The sequence below is a fragment of the Anabrus simplex genome, chromosome 3 (assembly GCF_040414725.1).
Source record: "Anabrus simplex isolate iqAnaSimp1 chromosome 3, ASM4041472v1, whole genome shotgun sequence".
Taxonomy (NCBI): domain Eukaryota; kingdom Metazoa; phylum Arthropoda; class Insecta; order Orthoptera; family Tettigoniidae; genus Anabrus; species Anabrus simplex.
In genome coordinates, this window is record NC_090267.1 from 316843599 (window position 1) to 316858856 (window position 15258).

The window sequence follows — 15258 nt, forward strand, 5'->3', positions numbered from 1 at the left end:
GCTTAGTTCTCGCTTTCGTTTTCCCACGATTTTCATTATTATTGTTGTTGTTGTTGTTGTTGTAAATATGGAGTCTTCCAGCAATATTTTATGTGTGTATTATATGTATAATGTTGTATGTTGATGAGGTGCTCATGCACGGAATTTGTTAAGAATATAGTTAGCTATTTTAGAATCAGTGTTATTGATGAACCTAGGTGCAGTTCCTACCTAATTAGTCGTTTTCAGGAGGTTAGGTAAGGCCTGTAGCAGATGTGCCAGTACGCAGCATTATGTACACGCCCTGGGATATAAAGTTTATCATGCTCTTATCTAAATTCGAGGGATCCATTCTGGTGAACTCTGGCGCCCATACTACGGACATTTCGGTTAATTATGCTTATTAATTTTATTATTAAGTTTTTGAGTAATTTTATTTATATATTTTTATTTTAAAAAAGTTACATGTTATCGCTTTCTGATACATTTATTACTGTCCACAATGGTGGTATCAGTATTGTAGTCCATATAGCTGTGGTACATAGTTGAAGATTAATGGAATATTATAACCTATTAGAAGACTCCAATAAATTGAAAAGTGTTTTACTCGATTGTTTGAATGAATTACAAGCGTAGCGGCCTTCGGTTCATGTCCAATTTCTGGCTAGGCTGAGCTTTCGTGTTTCTGTTAATACACACCTGTATATTTACACATAAGACACTTCACATATAATCACCATATAAAACATGAAATAATTAAATACATCCTTCCATATGGGGTGTGGTATCAGGAAGAAGATCCGACCATGAAAATGGCCCAAGTCCACAGGTGTGACACAGTACTCACGATGCCACTAGAGTTGAGAAACAAGAAGAACTCTATTCCTTTTATTATTGGTCAATCACGAACGGTTATTATTATGGTGGTCTGAAATAAACGTGGCACATATTTAAGGATTTCATTTGTATTAATACTGGTCGGTTAAATAGATTCATTTCTTTTCACCATGTTGCACAAATCTTACTCTTCCGGAACAGAGAGTTTCCAGTTTCTGAAACAAACCCATGTGAGTCGAAAAAACAAATTGTAAGGTCATTCGAAAAATGAATCTACCTCTTTCTCGCTTACGATTCCATCGTTCCACAATCTGTATGTCCTTGTAGCGTATCTAACGTTCAATCACTCTACATGTTGCTTCCTCCGTTAGCATTTGGGAGTAAATTATAATCAATATAATCACTACTTCAATAGATTATATATACATAGTTTTTGTAACAGAACTAGATTATCACTCCCCCCTCCATATTCTATTCAAATTTATATTACAGTTCTTTATTACTGTACTTTAATTCTAGGTTTCACGAATTCTTTCACAGAAAGAGTATCTTGCAAGGTTCTTGGACCATACCTTTGTAGTGGACACATCTTGGAGTTGTAGCAAATTTCAGTATTCCTCTCTCGTCAAACGACAATATGAGACCCATGAGATAATTTCCCTTATTTATATGTATGGTTCCTTATTATAAAGAACGTGAGTTTGAAGTAGTTAACTCAATTGGATGCTACAATTTTCACAGAGGATCCGTCTTGCGGGATCGACTGAATTCGATGGCTAAGTATCCTGCTACACCAAAGACCAATAGCCCTATTACGACGTAGAGCTTGGCAGATGTGCACAGGTAGTGACTGTAGGAAAAGGCGATGATGAATCCAACGGACTGCCACAGGCGGAAGTTACTGTAAGCTGCCTCCTCCTTCCCCGGGAACAAGATAGCGTAGAGTGCTGGAACATACAAATTAAATACAAGTAATTATTTCCTGTTATATGGACGACTAGTGTTTCGTATAATGATAATGATGATGACGATGATATTAAAGGGAGTCTCAACTGAAAAAAATGTATTTACCAAGATATCTACAAATTAAAAAAGACGTATTACAGACTACTGGTGTAGTGTTCCTTTCAGTCCGGGCCTGTGGTGTAGGGGTAACGTATCTGCCTCTTACCCGGAGGCCCCGGGATCCATTCTAGGCCAGGTCAGGGATTTTTACCTGGATCTGGGGGCTGGTTCGAGGTCCCCTCAGCCTACGTGATTAGAATTGAGGAGCTATCTGACGGTGAGGTAGCGGCCCTGGTCTAGAAAACCAAGAATAACGGCAGAGAGGATTCGTCGTACTGACCACACGACACCTCGTAATCTGCAGGCCTTCGGGCTGAGCAGCGGTCACTTGGTAGGCCAAGGCCTTTCAGGGATGTAGTGCCATGGGTTTAGGTTAGGTTAGGTTAGGTTAGGTGTACCTTTCATTCTAATAATTTGTCGAGAATATTCGATATAAAAGTCCTTTGTATGTCATGTCAGGCGTGGTTACCTCTTATTAAACCTAAGATGCTGGGTCTTACTACATAAAGAACATTATAAGAAAAAAGCATCTTCATTGGACGCTAAGTTAGGGTAAAAATTAAACAAGCCAACAACTTATCATTTATCTGAAGGGGAATAAAATTAAATACTGATATTTATGATGATAACGTCAAGTTGTGGTTTTCAGTTATTAGTCTGGATAACATATATTGAGTAAATGTCATAAAAATGTTAAGTACAAATATAAACAGTACAACACGAGCTAAATTTAACTAGGGGATCTTTGCTTACAAGAAAATTGCCGTGACGTTCGAGCTATCTTCTGAGATATAGGAGCAGAACTAGATTTGTGCGCACTGTAACATCGGTTCTACAGTTAAGTATCTTAGACAACAGAGAAAGATAGCGTGTCACGGGTCGCTCAATGGTCAGATCTTCCAGTCTCTCACAATTTAGGAGCGTGGAGTTACGACCTTTTGACCTGTACTTACTTACTTACTTACTTACTGGTCGGCGCTACAGTCCTTGTAGGTCCTTGGCCTCCTTTATCACCTGCCTCCATTCATCTCGGTCCTCAGCTTTTCTTCTCCAACGTTTAACTCGTAACATTCTAAGGTCATCCTCAACATCATCAATCCATCTTTTCCTGGGTCTTCCTCTCCTCCTCCTTTCATCAAGTTTTCTTATAAACACCTTTTTAACGGTGCAGGTTTCTGCCATTCTCTGAACATGACCGGCCCACCTAATTCTTCCCTGCTTAACAATATCTGGCTGGCTAAACAGTCCTTGCAGCTCTACATTTGTCCTCATTCTCCACCCATCCTGATCTCTTACTGCACCGAATATCCTTTGACCTGTAACTGATTCAAATATTGCTACCATTTACATGTGTTAAGCTCACCATATCCACCTTTCCAATCCGACCTCGCTTATTCAACTCCTGCTCACACTCACATGCTCAACGGTATATATATATGTTTTTTCTTCAAACCGAGCTCGATAGCTGCAGTCGCTTAAGTGCGGTCAGTGTCCAGTAATCGGGAGATAGTGGGTTCGAGCCCCACTGTCGGCAGCCCTAAAGATGGTTTTCCGTAGTTTCTCATTTTCACACCAGGCAAATGCCGGGGCTGTATCTTAATTAAGGCCACGGCCGCTTCCTTCCACTTCCTAGGCCTTTCCTCTCCCCATCGTCGCCATAAGACCTATCTGTGTCGGTGCGACGTAAAGCAAAAAATAGCAAAAAATAAAATAAATAAATATATTTTTCAAGGTCTAGAATTATTTTCAATTTCACGATTGCCATAGTATTTCCCTTTCTTTTGCCGACCCCTTCATTTTTTGAAGAATTGTATCCCTTCACTCTTTTTTCCTCTGATAATAGTTGTTAATAATAGTACCGAGCGAGTTGGACGTGTGGTTAGGGGAACGTACCGATGAGTTTACATTTGGGAGGTGCTGGACTCGTACACCACTGTCGGCAGCCTTGATGTTGGGTTGCTGTCGTTACCATTTTCGCGCCAGTCAAATGATGTGTCGGTGCGACGTAGAGCATCTTTAACAAACAAGTTTTTATACTTTTTAGAGACGCGAAGACGCCAGAATTATGTCCCGCAGGAGTTCTATTAGGTACCGGTAAATTTTTCGACATGACGCTGGCGTATTCCAGCAGATTCAAATAACACTGGACTGAGCCGGGTTGGAACCCGCTAACTTGTGTTCAGAACGCCAGCGCTCTAGTCACTGAGCCCCTCAGTCCAGCTAATATAATTGATATGAGTATGATTGTTGTTTTTAAGGTGTCTGACATCTAGGTGATCAACACCTTGATGCTAATTTTCTCTATTTTTATCACTTTCATTTTATCATACCTTACTGCACTTGTTGTTAAGTAAATTCGTCAGAATAGCGCACTGAAAAATCTTTATAGGTTTTTTGGCATAAAATTCAGTTGTCTTCAATAATGCATTTGACTACAGAACGGACTAGCAACAGAGCAACAGGCGGAACTCTGTTACTGTGATGAAAACCGAAAACTGACATATTACCAGGTTGCGGCCCCAGGAGTTCAAGTAGAAAAATAAAATTAGTTTATTTTCGTGCTAAAAGTTTTCTTCTCTAAGGAGGTCACAGCTTGACAATGACATAACCAGATCAAATACCAATGTGTTTGATTTGTTATATATTTACTCGCTATTATTATTATTATTATTATTATTATTATTATTATTATTATTATTACTTTATATTCTGGTCTCCGGTTAATTACTATGGGGTATGTTTAATACTTCCCACACGCCGCTGGATCTTTCAGAGTAGATTAATAATAGATACAAGGTCCAAATTATTATGAATTGATATTAGGGGACAACTCTCCCACAAGGTCGCATCGTATGAAAGTCATTGGACACTACCAAAGTCTGGCAATTATTCTATTTGAAATACACTCTCCTTGCTGTCTTCCATATCTGACCTCTGTTGTTCAATTCCTGCTCTTTTCAATCATAACAGACATACAATCCCAGAGTGTCTTCCATTTCCAACCCTCAGCCCCTACCATGGTTCTGCAAGAGCTGGGAACTCTTCCTACTTCAATGGATGTTAGAAAGGACTGCCAAAGTCTTGTTGTTTCAATTCTTATCACCATCATCACGCAGAGAATATTGTAACTTTGTTTAATCAATTTTTTTCCTGTTTAACTTGTGAAGTCATCAAATCCCGTAAGGGGCCGATGACCTTATATTTTAGGCTTCTTGTAACAACAACCATCATCAAGCATCATCAAATCTCTTCAGTAGCTAGCTTTTCCTCCTTTTACTTTACGTCGCACCGACATAGATAGGTTTTATGGCGACGACGGGACAGGAAACGGCTAGGAGTTGGAAGGAAGCGTCCGTGGCCTAATTAATGTACAGCCAAGCATTTGCCTGGTGTGGAAATCGGAAATCACGGAAAACCGTCTTCAGGGCTGCTGACGTGGGATTCGAACTCACCGTCTCCCGAATGCAAGCTCACAGCTTCGCGCCCCTGACCGCACGACCAACTTACTCGGTTAGCTAGCTGTATAGCTATATGCAAGTTGATTAACTCCGTGGCTCAGACGGCAGCGCGTCGGCCTTTCACCGCTGGACACCGTGGTTCAAATCCCGGCCACTCCATGTGAGATTTGTGCTGGACAAAGCGGAGGTCGGACAGGTTTTTCTACGGGTACTCCGGTTTTCCCTGTCATCTTTCATTCCAGCAACACTCTCCATTATCATTTCATAGCATATATCATTCATTAATAAATCACTTTGGGAGTGGCGACCCCATCGTACTAATAGCCTATATCTGCTTCATTCATTACATCCCTGACCCGGTCAATGACTGGATAACAGGTTGTAGGTTTTCATTTTCACAAGTTGATAAAGTTGTTTATTGTTGTAGATTTTATTATTGACCTTCTCCGTGGTGTAAGGAAAGCGTGTCTTCTGTTTACCCGTAATTCCGGGTTCGATTCCCGGCTCCTTTTGATATTCTAGACTGAGGCCTGGAATGAAGTTCACCCAGTCTCATGAGTTTGTCTGATGTAATGGAGTCAAGAAAGACGAGCAGTGCGGCTGGAATGTCATCATCCTGATCACATGACACTAAAATACCTTTGGAACGTCAGACAGGCCAAGGAACTAAGGAAGAAGATACACCTTTGTGGATCAAATAATTGCTCTTTCCTATTTATTTGTCTTTATATATATTAATTCCCTCATTAATTGGATAAAATGTAATTACCTGCGCTCCTTCAAATATCGATGTACATTACGTGTTTACATTCCACTCTATCACAATATGTTTGTTGCCAATATTCCGCAAAATTAATTGTATCCTTGTTTCTCATCATCAAGTACTGTTGATATTTGCATGAAATATTTTACGGTGGTGTATTTTGTATACTGTACATGAACAGCATGCTCTAGGCTGGTGTTTTTCACACAAGAACGTTTAATTTAAAAATAATAGTTAGTAGCGCAAATATTAGAAAAATGTATGAGTAAGGTTACGATTAAGAAGGAGAATGTTTTAAAAGTATTATCTTAGAGATTTTAGGGCACGTTATTGATAATAGACTTAAAATCATTTCAGAAAACGAATCGTGTAGTTATTGTATCTTCTTGTCATACCGTTGTAGTGTCACGGGTGTGAACTGTGTCGTATATGTAGGCTTGGGCCTGTTTTACTGCCGGATACCATTCCCGATGGCAACATCTATTTAGAGAGATGTATTTTCTGTTGCTTGTTCCTTTTATGGTCGGTAGAGTGGTGTGTTGTGTGCGTATGAAGAAGACTGTGTCCCATTAATTACTTTTACGGTTTTCGGAGACGCAAATCCTATGTGGAGGGATGAGTTCAGCATTGCGTGTTTGTGTTGGTTGGTAGTGAGCTGTTTTGTATGTAAATGATGAGAAGTGTATTAATATAAGCAAAAATACCCAGTATCTGAAACAGAGGAATTGATCACACTCAGTAAAACACCCATTGCTGCCGTGAATCGAAGCCGTGACCCTCTGCGTCAATGACCGGTATACTGACCATACAGCGCAGGAGTCTGACGCCAGTGAGCTTAGATTAAGGTGTTACTCATAAGCACTTGCATGGAGTGAATGCACAAATATTTAGATTAGACTCGCTCGGGAGGGAGGGAGGGAGGGGGTGTCAACAAGTGTATTTCAAACCTTCATCTCTAGTTACTCTGCGTGACACACATTTTTTTTTTTTTTTTGCTAGGGGCTTTACGTCGCTCCGACACAGATAGGTCTTATGGCGACGATGACACACATTTTAATTTAACTTGCGTATGCTACGGAACTGCCTGCTGTCATTTCTTGATGGATACAGTACTTTTGCATCCATCCCTTGGAACAGGCCAGAGTAAAGTGTAGCTTCCACCTAAGTCCCAGTCAACATCCATGGCTGTGACAATATGAAAGTTGCTGGGGTATGAGTAGTGCTGAGTAATGACATTCAGAGCATGGCTAGTGCATCTGAGTGTTACGAAAGGTGTTGCAATAGTACTTTCTGACCCAGTGAGGAAAGCAATGGCAAACTACCTCACTCCTCATCTTGCCTAGTACGCCTCATTTTGGTGCTTCCATTGGTTTTTGGGGTTTCCTTATAACCGCATAACCTTTGGTGGTGCTATTTGAGGATCCAACCAGCCTGGGGGCTGATGACCTAACAGACAGATATGCTACGGAAAATATATTAATTCTGCTCCTGAAACGACTCGTCATAAATTCATTGATCTCATCATCCATATTTTCCATGGAGAGTTCGCTTCTGTCATACGTGACTCCATATAGTTGTGAGTGACATTTGCCCCTTCCAAGCTGTAAGCGGTGGAATTACACATACCGGCTATACGAAGTTTATGACGCCTGTCAAATATAAATCTGCAAATGCATTTCCTTTTAAAGCCATCACACTTGAAGGCCAGAATGGATTTTAAATTCAGTAACTTTTTCATACCCAGAGAGAACAAAGGTAAAGAGTACAAAATTACTTATTTTCTTTATAATTTTGTATTCAAGAATTAATGAATGCAGCCGTTTATTGTTATTTAAAGAAAAGCTATATGTTCATCTATTGGAAAGCGATTCTGTTTCAAATATACTACAGAATAACAGCAGAACAATGCTTGCAGGTTGCATAGGATAAAAGGATGGAGAGTAATATTATTAGAAAGGAAATTCAAGTGGAAGGATTAATTATGTAATTTAAAAAAGGAGGAGATGAAATATTAAATTTGTACATTGTTGTTCGAATCGAACAGGGCAGTCGCCAGCTGGCAAATGAAGCACGGTTTAATACATTGCATTTTCTCGAGAAGTACTTCTCCGATTTTCAAAATAATCGCGGTGATGAATTTGTAATGTTTATACGGTTAAGGCTATGTGTAGGAAACGGTGTAGTTCCATTTAAAAACAAAGTTAGTACCATTATCTTAGATGATACTGACGCCACGAGAAAAGTACTCTGCCGGCCTGAGTGGCTCGGACGGTTGAGGAGCTGGCCTTCTGACCCCAACTTGGCAGGTTCGATCTTGGCTCAGTCCGGTGGTACTTGAAGCTGCTCAAATACGTCAGCTTCGTGTCGGTACATTTACTGGCACGTAAAAGAACTGCTGCGGGACTAAATTCCGGCACATCTGCGTCTCCGAAAACCGAAGTAGCCAGTGGGACGTAAAACCAATAACATTAAATTAATTATTAAGAAAGTACTCTAAGTCCGATTATGAGCCCCCTGGTACCATTACTGAAAATGCTCTCTCTCTCCAGTCGTTCCAGTCATGACTGAGTATCGTGACCCAAGGTCTGTGTTTTTTCTTTTATAAGCTGATACCATTCTGTACGTACTTGCGTTTTCCGGACAGTAACTCTCCATGGTAAGTCCTCGATCGCTCTTACTTTATCAACCCATGTTTTTGCGACCCGTCCTCGTGTCAGAAACTTTTCCTTGGACAATTAATTTTTCCAGGTTGTCATCCTCTCTTGTCATAATGTGACCAAAGAATTGCAGGATTCTCTGGTACACAACTTGGCACAAACTTTCTTGTATTCCAATTTCCAGGATGATGGAATCATTTGTTCGCCTGGCTGTCCGCGGTATTCGCAACATCCTTCTCAAACACTACATTTTAAAGGCGTTGATTCGGTTCCTGACTTTAGATTTTATGTCCGGCTCCATGGCTAACTGGTTAGCGTGCTGGCCTTTGGCCACAGGGGTCCCGGGTTCGATTCCCGGCAGGGTCGGGAATTTTAACCATAATTGGTTAATTCCGCTGGTCCGGGGGCCGGGTGTATGTGTCGTCTTCATCATCATTTCATCCTCATCACGACGCGCAGGTCACCTACGGGTGTCAAATCAAAGGACCTGCATCTGGCGAGCCGAACTTGTCCTTGGACACTTCCGGCACTAAAAGCCATACGCCATTTCATTTCATTTAGCTTTTATGGTCCAAGTTTCGTATTCATACAGGAAGATCGACAACACAAGCGAATGGACTAATATTTTCTTCGTATTCTTAGATATTCCTCTATCTTGCCAGATCATCTTTAATTTTGCCATAGCTGTACGTCCTATAATGATGCGAGGTTTTTTTTCGCAGCTACTTTTATACTCGATTATTGAACCAAGATAGGGAAACTGACAGACTCTTTGGAGATTGTTAAGGTGCTGTGGCAGCTGAATCTCTGCACCTTTGTTATTTGAGGTGGACACCTTAGCTGAATAAGCATGTATACTTATTACTTAATTTTTGTCTAAAAATGCATTCTAATTCTCAAATTAATGGTATTCATGATACCCAAAGGTATTAGCATAGTACTTTGTGATATTAGCTGCATAATTACATATATATATATATTTTCATTCCTAGACATTAGCGAAGTAAACATCACCGTTGGTTGAGCTAGGGGTCAATGATGAGGCACCTTGAACCGGGGTTTATTTGAAGTAGGGATGTCAGTTTCATTCCGCTCCTCCTCTAGCCTTTTAACATAAAATCTGGAATATACTCGGAATATCGCTGTCTGTTAGATACATATTTTAAAAGCCCGGATATACTCGTTGTACTTTAATATTTCCGCCAGATGTCTGTCTTTCTTTTAGTTCCTTATTTTTCTCATTAGATTGCCTCGCTAATCCACCAGTGGATGTCTGTGACTCAGCCTACCCGTTCTGGTGGCTCTTTATTATTTATTGCTTTCGAATTGTAATTCGTGAGATCGATAAAAATGGAGAGCAACGAAGAATTTGAAAGGAATCCAGATAGAAATATACAAAACTTTGTTATTCAATATTGATGTCTTGGTGTTTTAATCGCCGACTTTTTCGTGCTGAAGTGCTTTTTGTGTTTATTTCACATGTGAGTTCAATAAAGGACCTTTAAATATACCAAGAATGTACTCCAGATTTTAAAACGGAGATTTTGTTACAGCTTGTATGCCATTGTTAAGTTTGTACAACGTATCTTCATTGTTACCAGTGACACTGTATTTCCAAATATATTATACTTCAGAAATTACAAAATCACATAAAATAAGAGTACAATTTTCTAAATAGTCTGTGTGTTAAGAAGTGGGTCTACAGTATATGGTTTACTCACTTAAGTGGTTTCCACGCCCAATGTTTCTTAACGAGTACGATATTAAGGGAACCGTGCTTCAGTATGGATACGCCGTTGGCCGAAGTACCGTGAAACGTATATTGAAACCAAACGCTTGACACTTGCATCCACTGATGGCCTCAATCTGCAGAAACTAATGCCTCCAAGATAGATGGCCTGCAGATAACGGAGCATCATATATTCAACAGTACGCCAGTCTGAACCGTATTAATTAGCTTTCTTCGCAATGAATAGGCACACAAGTTCACTTCATCATCATCATCATCATAGCCATGATATTCAAAACTAGCTCCTTCAGAAGAAGTAGAACGAGTCAGTCAGCAAAGGCAAAAATAATCAATAATACAGGAGACCTACTACAGAACAACAGTCCCTTTATTAATTTTTGACAGGATCAAATACTTCCCAGTCGATTCGAGCTTCCATAAGGACAAAGTTTTACTCGAAAATTAAATCATCTAAATCTTGAAATCAAACACATCTACATAATTCTAAAACTGCATAATAGATCGTAACATATCAATCTGCAAGTCAAAAAGGAATTCTGCAAACATTCACTTCTTACATAACTAACTGGTAATGCAAATCTTAAAAGTAAACATTCAAGAACTACCCGGGCAACGCTGGGTACTACAGTTAGTATGTTTTTAAAGACACTCTGCACATTTACAGGCCAAGAGCTTTCGAAAGAATATTTTACGATGTCAGTCGGTTGAACCATTCTCTCAAACTCGCTGTAACAAAAATCAGCCTACTGTTTTAAATATATAGATTATTTTGGGGATGATAATGATAATTATTATACACTAATGCGTTTCAAACCTGCAACCAGGATCGTATTCAGAGCGATAAGAAAGATGAATTAAAACGTTAAATGGCAATTGTCACTCCATAGTGACTATACTCCTCGATTCTGGAGGCCCTGAAATGAACTATTTTTCTAACATTAACAGTCACATTTTTGGTTCATAAGCAATTATTTATACACAATATAATATAGTAAAATAGTCCACTGATATCCATTATTTATATATTACAAAATTTATGAAAACTTAAGTCAGTCAGTCCGGCCATTCTATCCGGTCGATTTCCTTCATTATTTTTTTAACTGAAAGGTATTCATGCACAGATTTGTCATCAGGTACTATAAATCACTTAACTTCCGCCTTCCCCAATTTTTTTTTTCAATTTTTGTCTCTTTGAGGCAATCTTATTTTTTGTTCTAATTGAGATATGGAGTTCGTTTTGGCCTAAGAACACTCAGTGGATCAAGCTCTTTCATTTCAGCTCTTAACTATTCAAATTGGTTGATTCTAAGGAAAGTTATGAGTGCACATTCAATTCGACGTCTCATTTCTTCAACATTTTTTTTTCTAATTGAAGCAATCATATCTTTCGTTCTAACTGAGGTATGTAGTTCGTTTTGGTCTAAAAACACTCAGTGGATCAAGCGCTTTGTTTTGAGATAATAACTACTTAAATTGGAAGATTCTGCGAAAAGTTATGAATACATTTATCTCCATGACGAAAATCTTTAAAGGACTTTTTAACAGTTCGGCGAGTGGTTTTGTTCCAAGGAATGTTTAATTCAATTTCTTTGTGTAATGTATTTTCAAGTGTTTTGTTGACATAATGATACATTCTATTACCACAGCAGATCACTTGCTTTATTTCATTAACTCGAAACTTTGCAAATACATCCGTGAGGATAGTAACGAACAACACCATACTTTGTACATTGCGGGCGGAGCCAGCGGGAAACTGCTAGTTTATCTGAAAAATATCAGCTCCAAATCGCCAAATCTAAAAAATGGAATTTAAAAATCTGTTACTTTTACAACAGTCAATTACTCGTTTTAAAATGAGATTATGTTCAGATTTACTTCAACATGAATTTCAAGTTACATTTAAACTTTAGTAATAGTGTCCGTGGTTTAAGTTCCACCGACTCTAAGCAGCCAACTGTCACCGTCATCAATGATGTCAACAGCAAGCGCGTGTGCTATTGACTACTATTAGCTGACGTAATGTTACTGCGTGGTTTAGCTACCTCTCGCACTGCAAGTTTGTTATTCAGAAATATTCCAAAATACTTCTTTTGTACAGTGGGAGAGTAAAAGTGGATAATAATTCTTCATATATTATAGGTTAACAAATATATAATAGTAATATCCAAATATGCCAATAATCGAGCTCGATAGCTGCAGTCGCTTAAGTGCGGCCAGTATCCAGTATTCGGGAGATAGTGGTTTCGAACCTCACTGTAGGCAGCCCTGAAGATGTTTTTCTGTGGTTTCCCATTTTCACACCAGGCAAATGCTGGGGTTGTACCTTAATTAAGGCCACGGCCGCTTCCTTCCCACTCCTAGCCCTTCCCTGTCCCATCGTCGCCATAAGACCTATCTGTGTCGGTGCGACGTAAAGCAAGTAGCAAAAAGAAAATGCCAATAACTCATTTTTAACAATTTGTGAATAGGCTCCCTCTCGCATTCTAACACACAATTTACATTTACAGTTTTCATTAATCCTTTTTTTGCTCTGAAGGCGATCCTCTTCGCAGGTTTGAAACGCGTCAGTATACAGTAATAATTATTACACGACCTAACATCCCCAAAATAATATATTGTACAGTTCCTTGCTAAGGGAATTAATGAAATATACCAATGCTTTCTCCCGGTCGCAGAATTTATGTGACGAATAGTTATGTTTTCAAACAGTTACCAGAATTCTACTTACAGTTGAGTTGCACACACCAATGTCCGTCTGCAGCACCTAACAGTGCCGCCACTACGAAGAACAGCACACTCTGGTCAGGGTTAGGCTGCCAGGCATACAGGGACGCCATGATGATAACATGAAGTGAGGCTGCGATGCACAGGACAGGCCGCCGTCCCGCGCGGGCTACCAACCAGCCAGTTATGAGAGCCAGTCCAGAGTTGGCCAGTCCGTAGCAGATGATCACGTAACCGATGTTCCGGATACCCCAAGCACACGCTACAAACGACTGAAAGTAACATGAATTCATCTTCAACATTCCAGTGATTGAAATTCCCTTTTTTTTTTTTTTTTTTTGTAAGGGAATAGGGGAAAGAGGGTGTAGGAAGGGACATCCGCAGTCGAGCGATTGTAAAGGAAGAAACCAAGATACAAAATTAGCTGCATCATTTATACACTTGTGTTATAGACAGCATAATTATCCACACCCTCTTCCCCCAAGGTCACCCCGCCTCCCACACACACACACATTATTATTATTATTATTATTATTATTATTATTATCGTCATCATCATGATCACGAAGCTGTGTCAGTCCTGCTCTGGAACTCGAAGCGAATCTGTGTTTCATGAATCGTTTAACGAAACCAGAACCACTGGGATATCTTTTCATTCTCAAATGTTTAGATGTGCTATGCGTTTACAAAATTCAATACCTTAACTAGTTTCATGCTGTCGCTTCGATACATTGGCTTGGGATTACATGAGACACATCGGTGTCAAGATTTATATATCTATCGAGTTCTTCACGTTTTACTTCTTAATTTTGCCGACACTTTAATTCTCCGAAATGTTGGAACTTTCCGTTATTCTGCTACAATAGCTGTTGCGAGGTCTAGATAATATCTTATGAAAACAGCAACAAATGATCACTACCGGTTACAAAGCGCTGCTCTTTACTAATCTGTCGGCGTTTTAGAAGTGTGTAATATATTGTAGAAATTACTGTTTATGATAATTACACGGTAATGGGGAAGCAAGAAGAGTTGATTCGTACTAACATATGCTGGTACTTTGTACTTACTACAAGTAAATGTTGCCAGAATATACACAATTTCGCGATAAATACAGTAATACTGTAACAGCAAACATCCTAGTTCACGCGTTAAAAATCGTTATAATGGATAACAGTAGCATAAGTCGAGGCAGGCAGGAAACTAATTCTTAAGTATACTAGGAGGATTTCTCAGGTGAGTTCCAATGTTGAATTAATGTGGTATAAGTAGGAGTAGTGCTGCATTAACAGAATGAAACTGGTAGGACAATTGAACGAACATCATTATCTCGGTGGAGGCTCATGCCACCAGCACTAACACTATGAGAAAAACACTGCTAGATTTTACCTCTCGCAAGTCTCATACACACAGGTGTACTTTCAGTAACCCTTTAGGAGCGCGAAACTGTGAGCTCGCATCCGGGAGATAGTGGGTTCGAACCCCACTGTCGGCAGCCCTGAAGATGGTTTTCCGTGGTTTCCCATTTTCACACCAGCCAAATGCTGGGGCAGTACCTTAATTAAGGCCACGGCCGCTTCCTTCCCATTCCCTGGCCTTTCCTGTCCCATTGTCGCCACGAGACCTATCTGTATCGGTGCGACGTAAAGCAACTACTAAAATAAAGTAACTCTTTAGAATAACAAGTGGTATTCTTATTCTTTTTTTCACACCTTGGTAAAGTCGTGGGCACTGTCTGTATCGTATATGTGACTCTGGTCCTGTTTCACGGCAGGATGATCTTCCAGATGTCAACCCTATGTTGAGAGATGTATTCTCTATTACGTGTTTCTGTGGTGGTTGGTAGTGTAGTTTGTTTTAGTGACAGTTGTGAGGCAGAAACAAACACCCAACATCCGAATCAGAGGAATTAACCAGACGCGATTAAAATCCCCGATCCATCCAGGGATTGAACTCAGGACACTCTGAACTCGACGCTGACCATTCAGCCAAGAATCCGGATGTTTTAATAACTATACTACATTATTA

At 39.7% G+C, this 15258-nt stretch overlaps 1 protein-coding gene across 2 annotated transcripts in view; it reads right to left on the minus strand.

The window, feature by feature from the left end:
* Nucleotides 1-566: 566 nt before the first annotated feature.
* The window catches only part of LOC136867269 (UNC93-like protein), a 95824-nt gene continuing 81132 nt past the window's right edge, over nt 567-15258 (minus strand). For both annotated transcript variants that reach the window (XM_067144415.2, XM_068227064.1), the window contains exons 6-7: nt 13238-13505; nt 567-1763 (exon numbers count right to left, since the gene is read on the minus strand). In XM_067144415.2, the coding sequence (XP_067000516.2) occupies nt 1552-1763; nt 13238-13505 (480 nt within the window). In that variant the 3' untranslated portion in view covers nt 567-1551. The remainder of the gene's footprint in view (nt 1764-13237; nt 13506-15258) is intronic.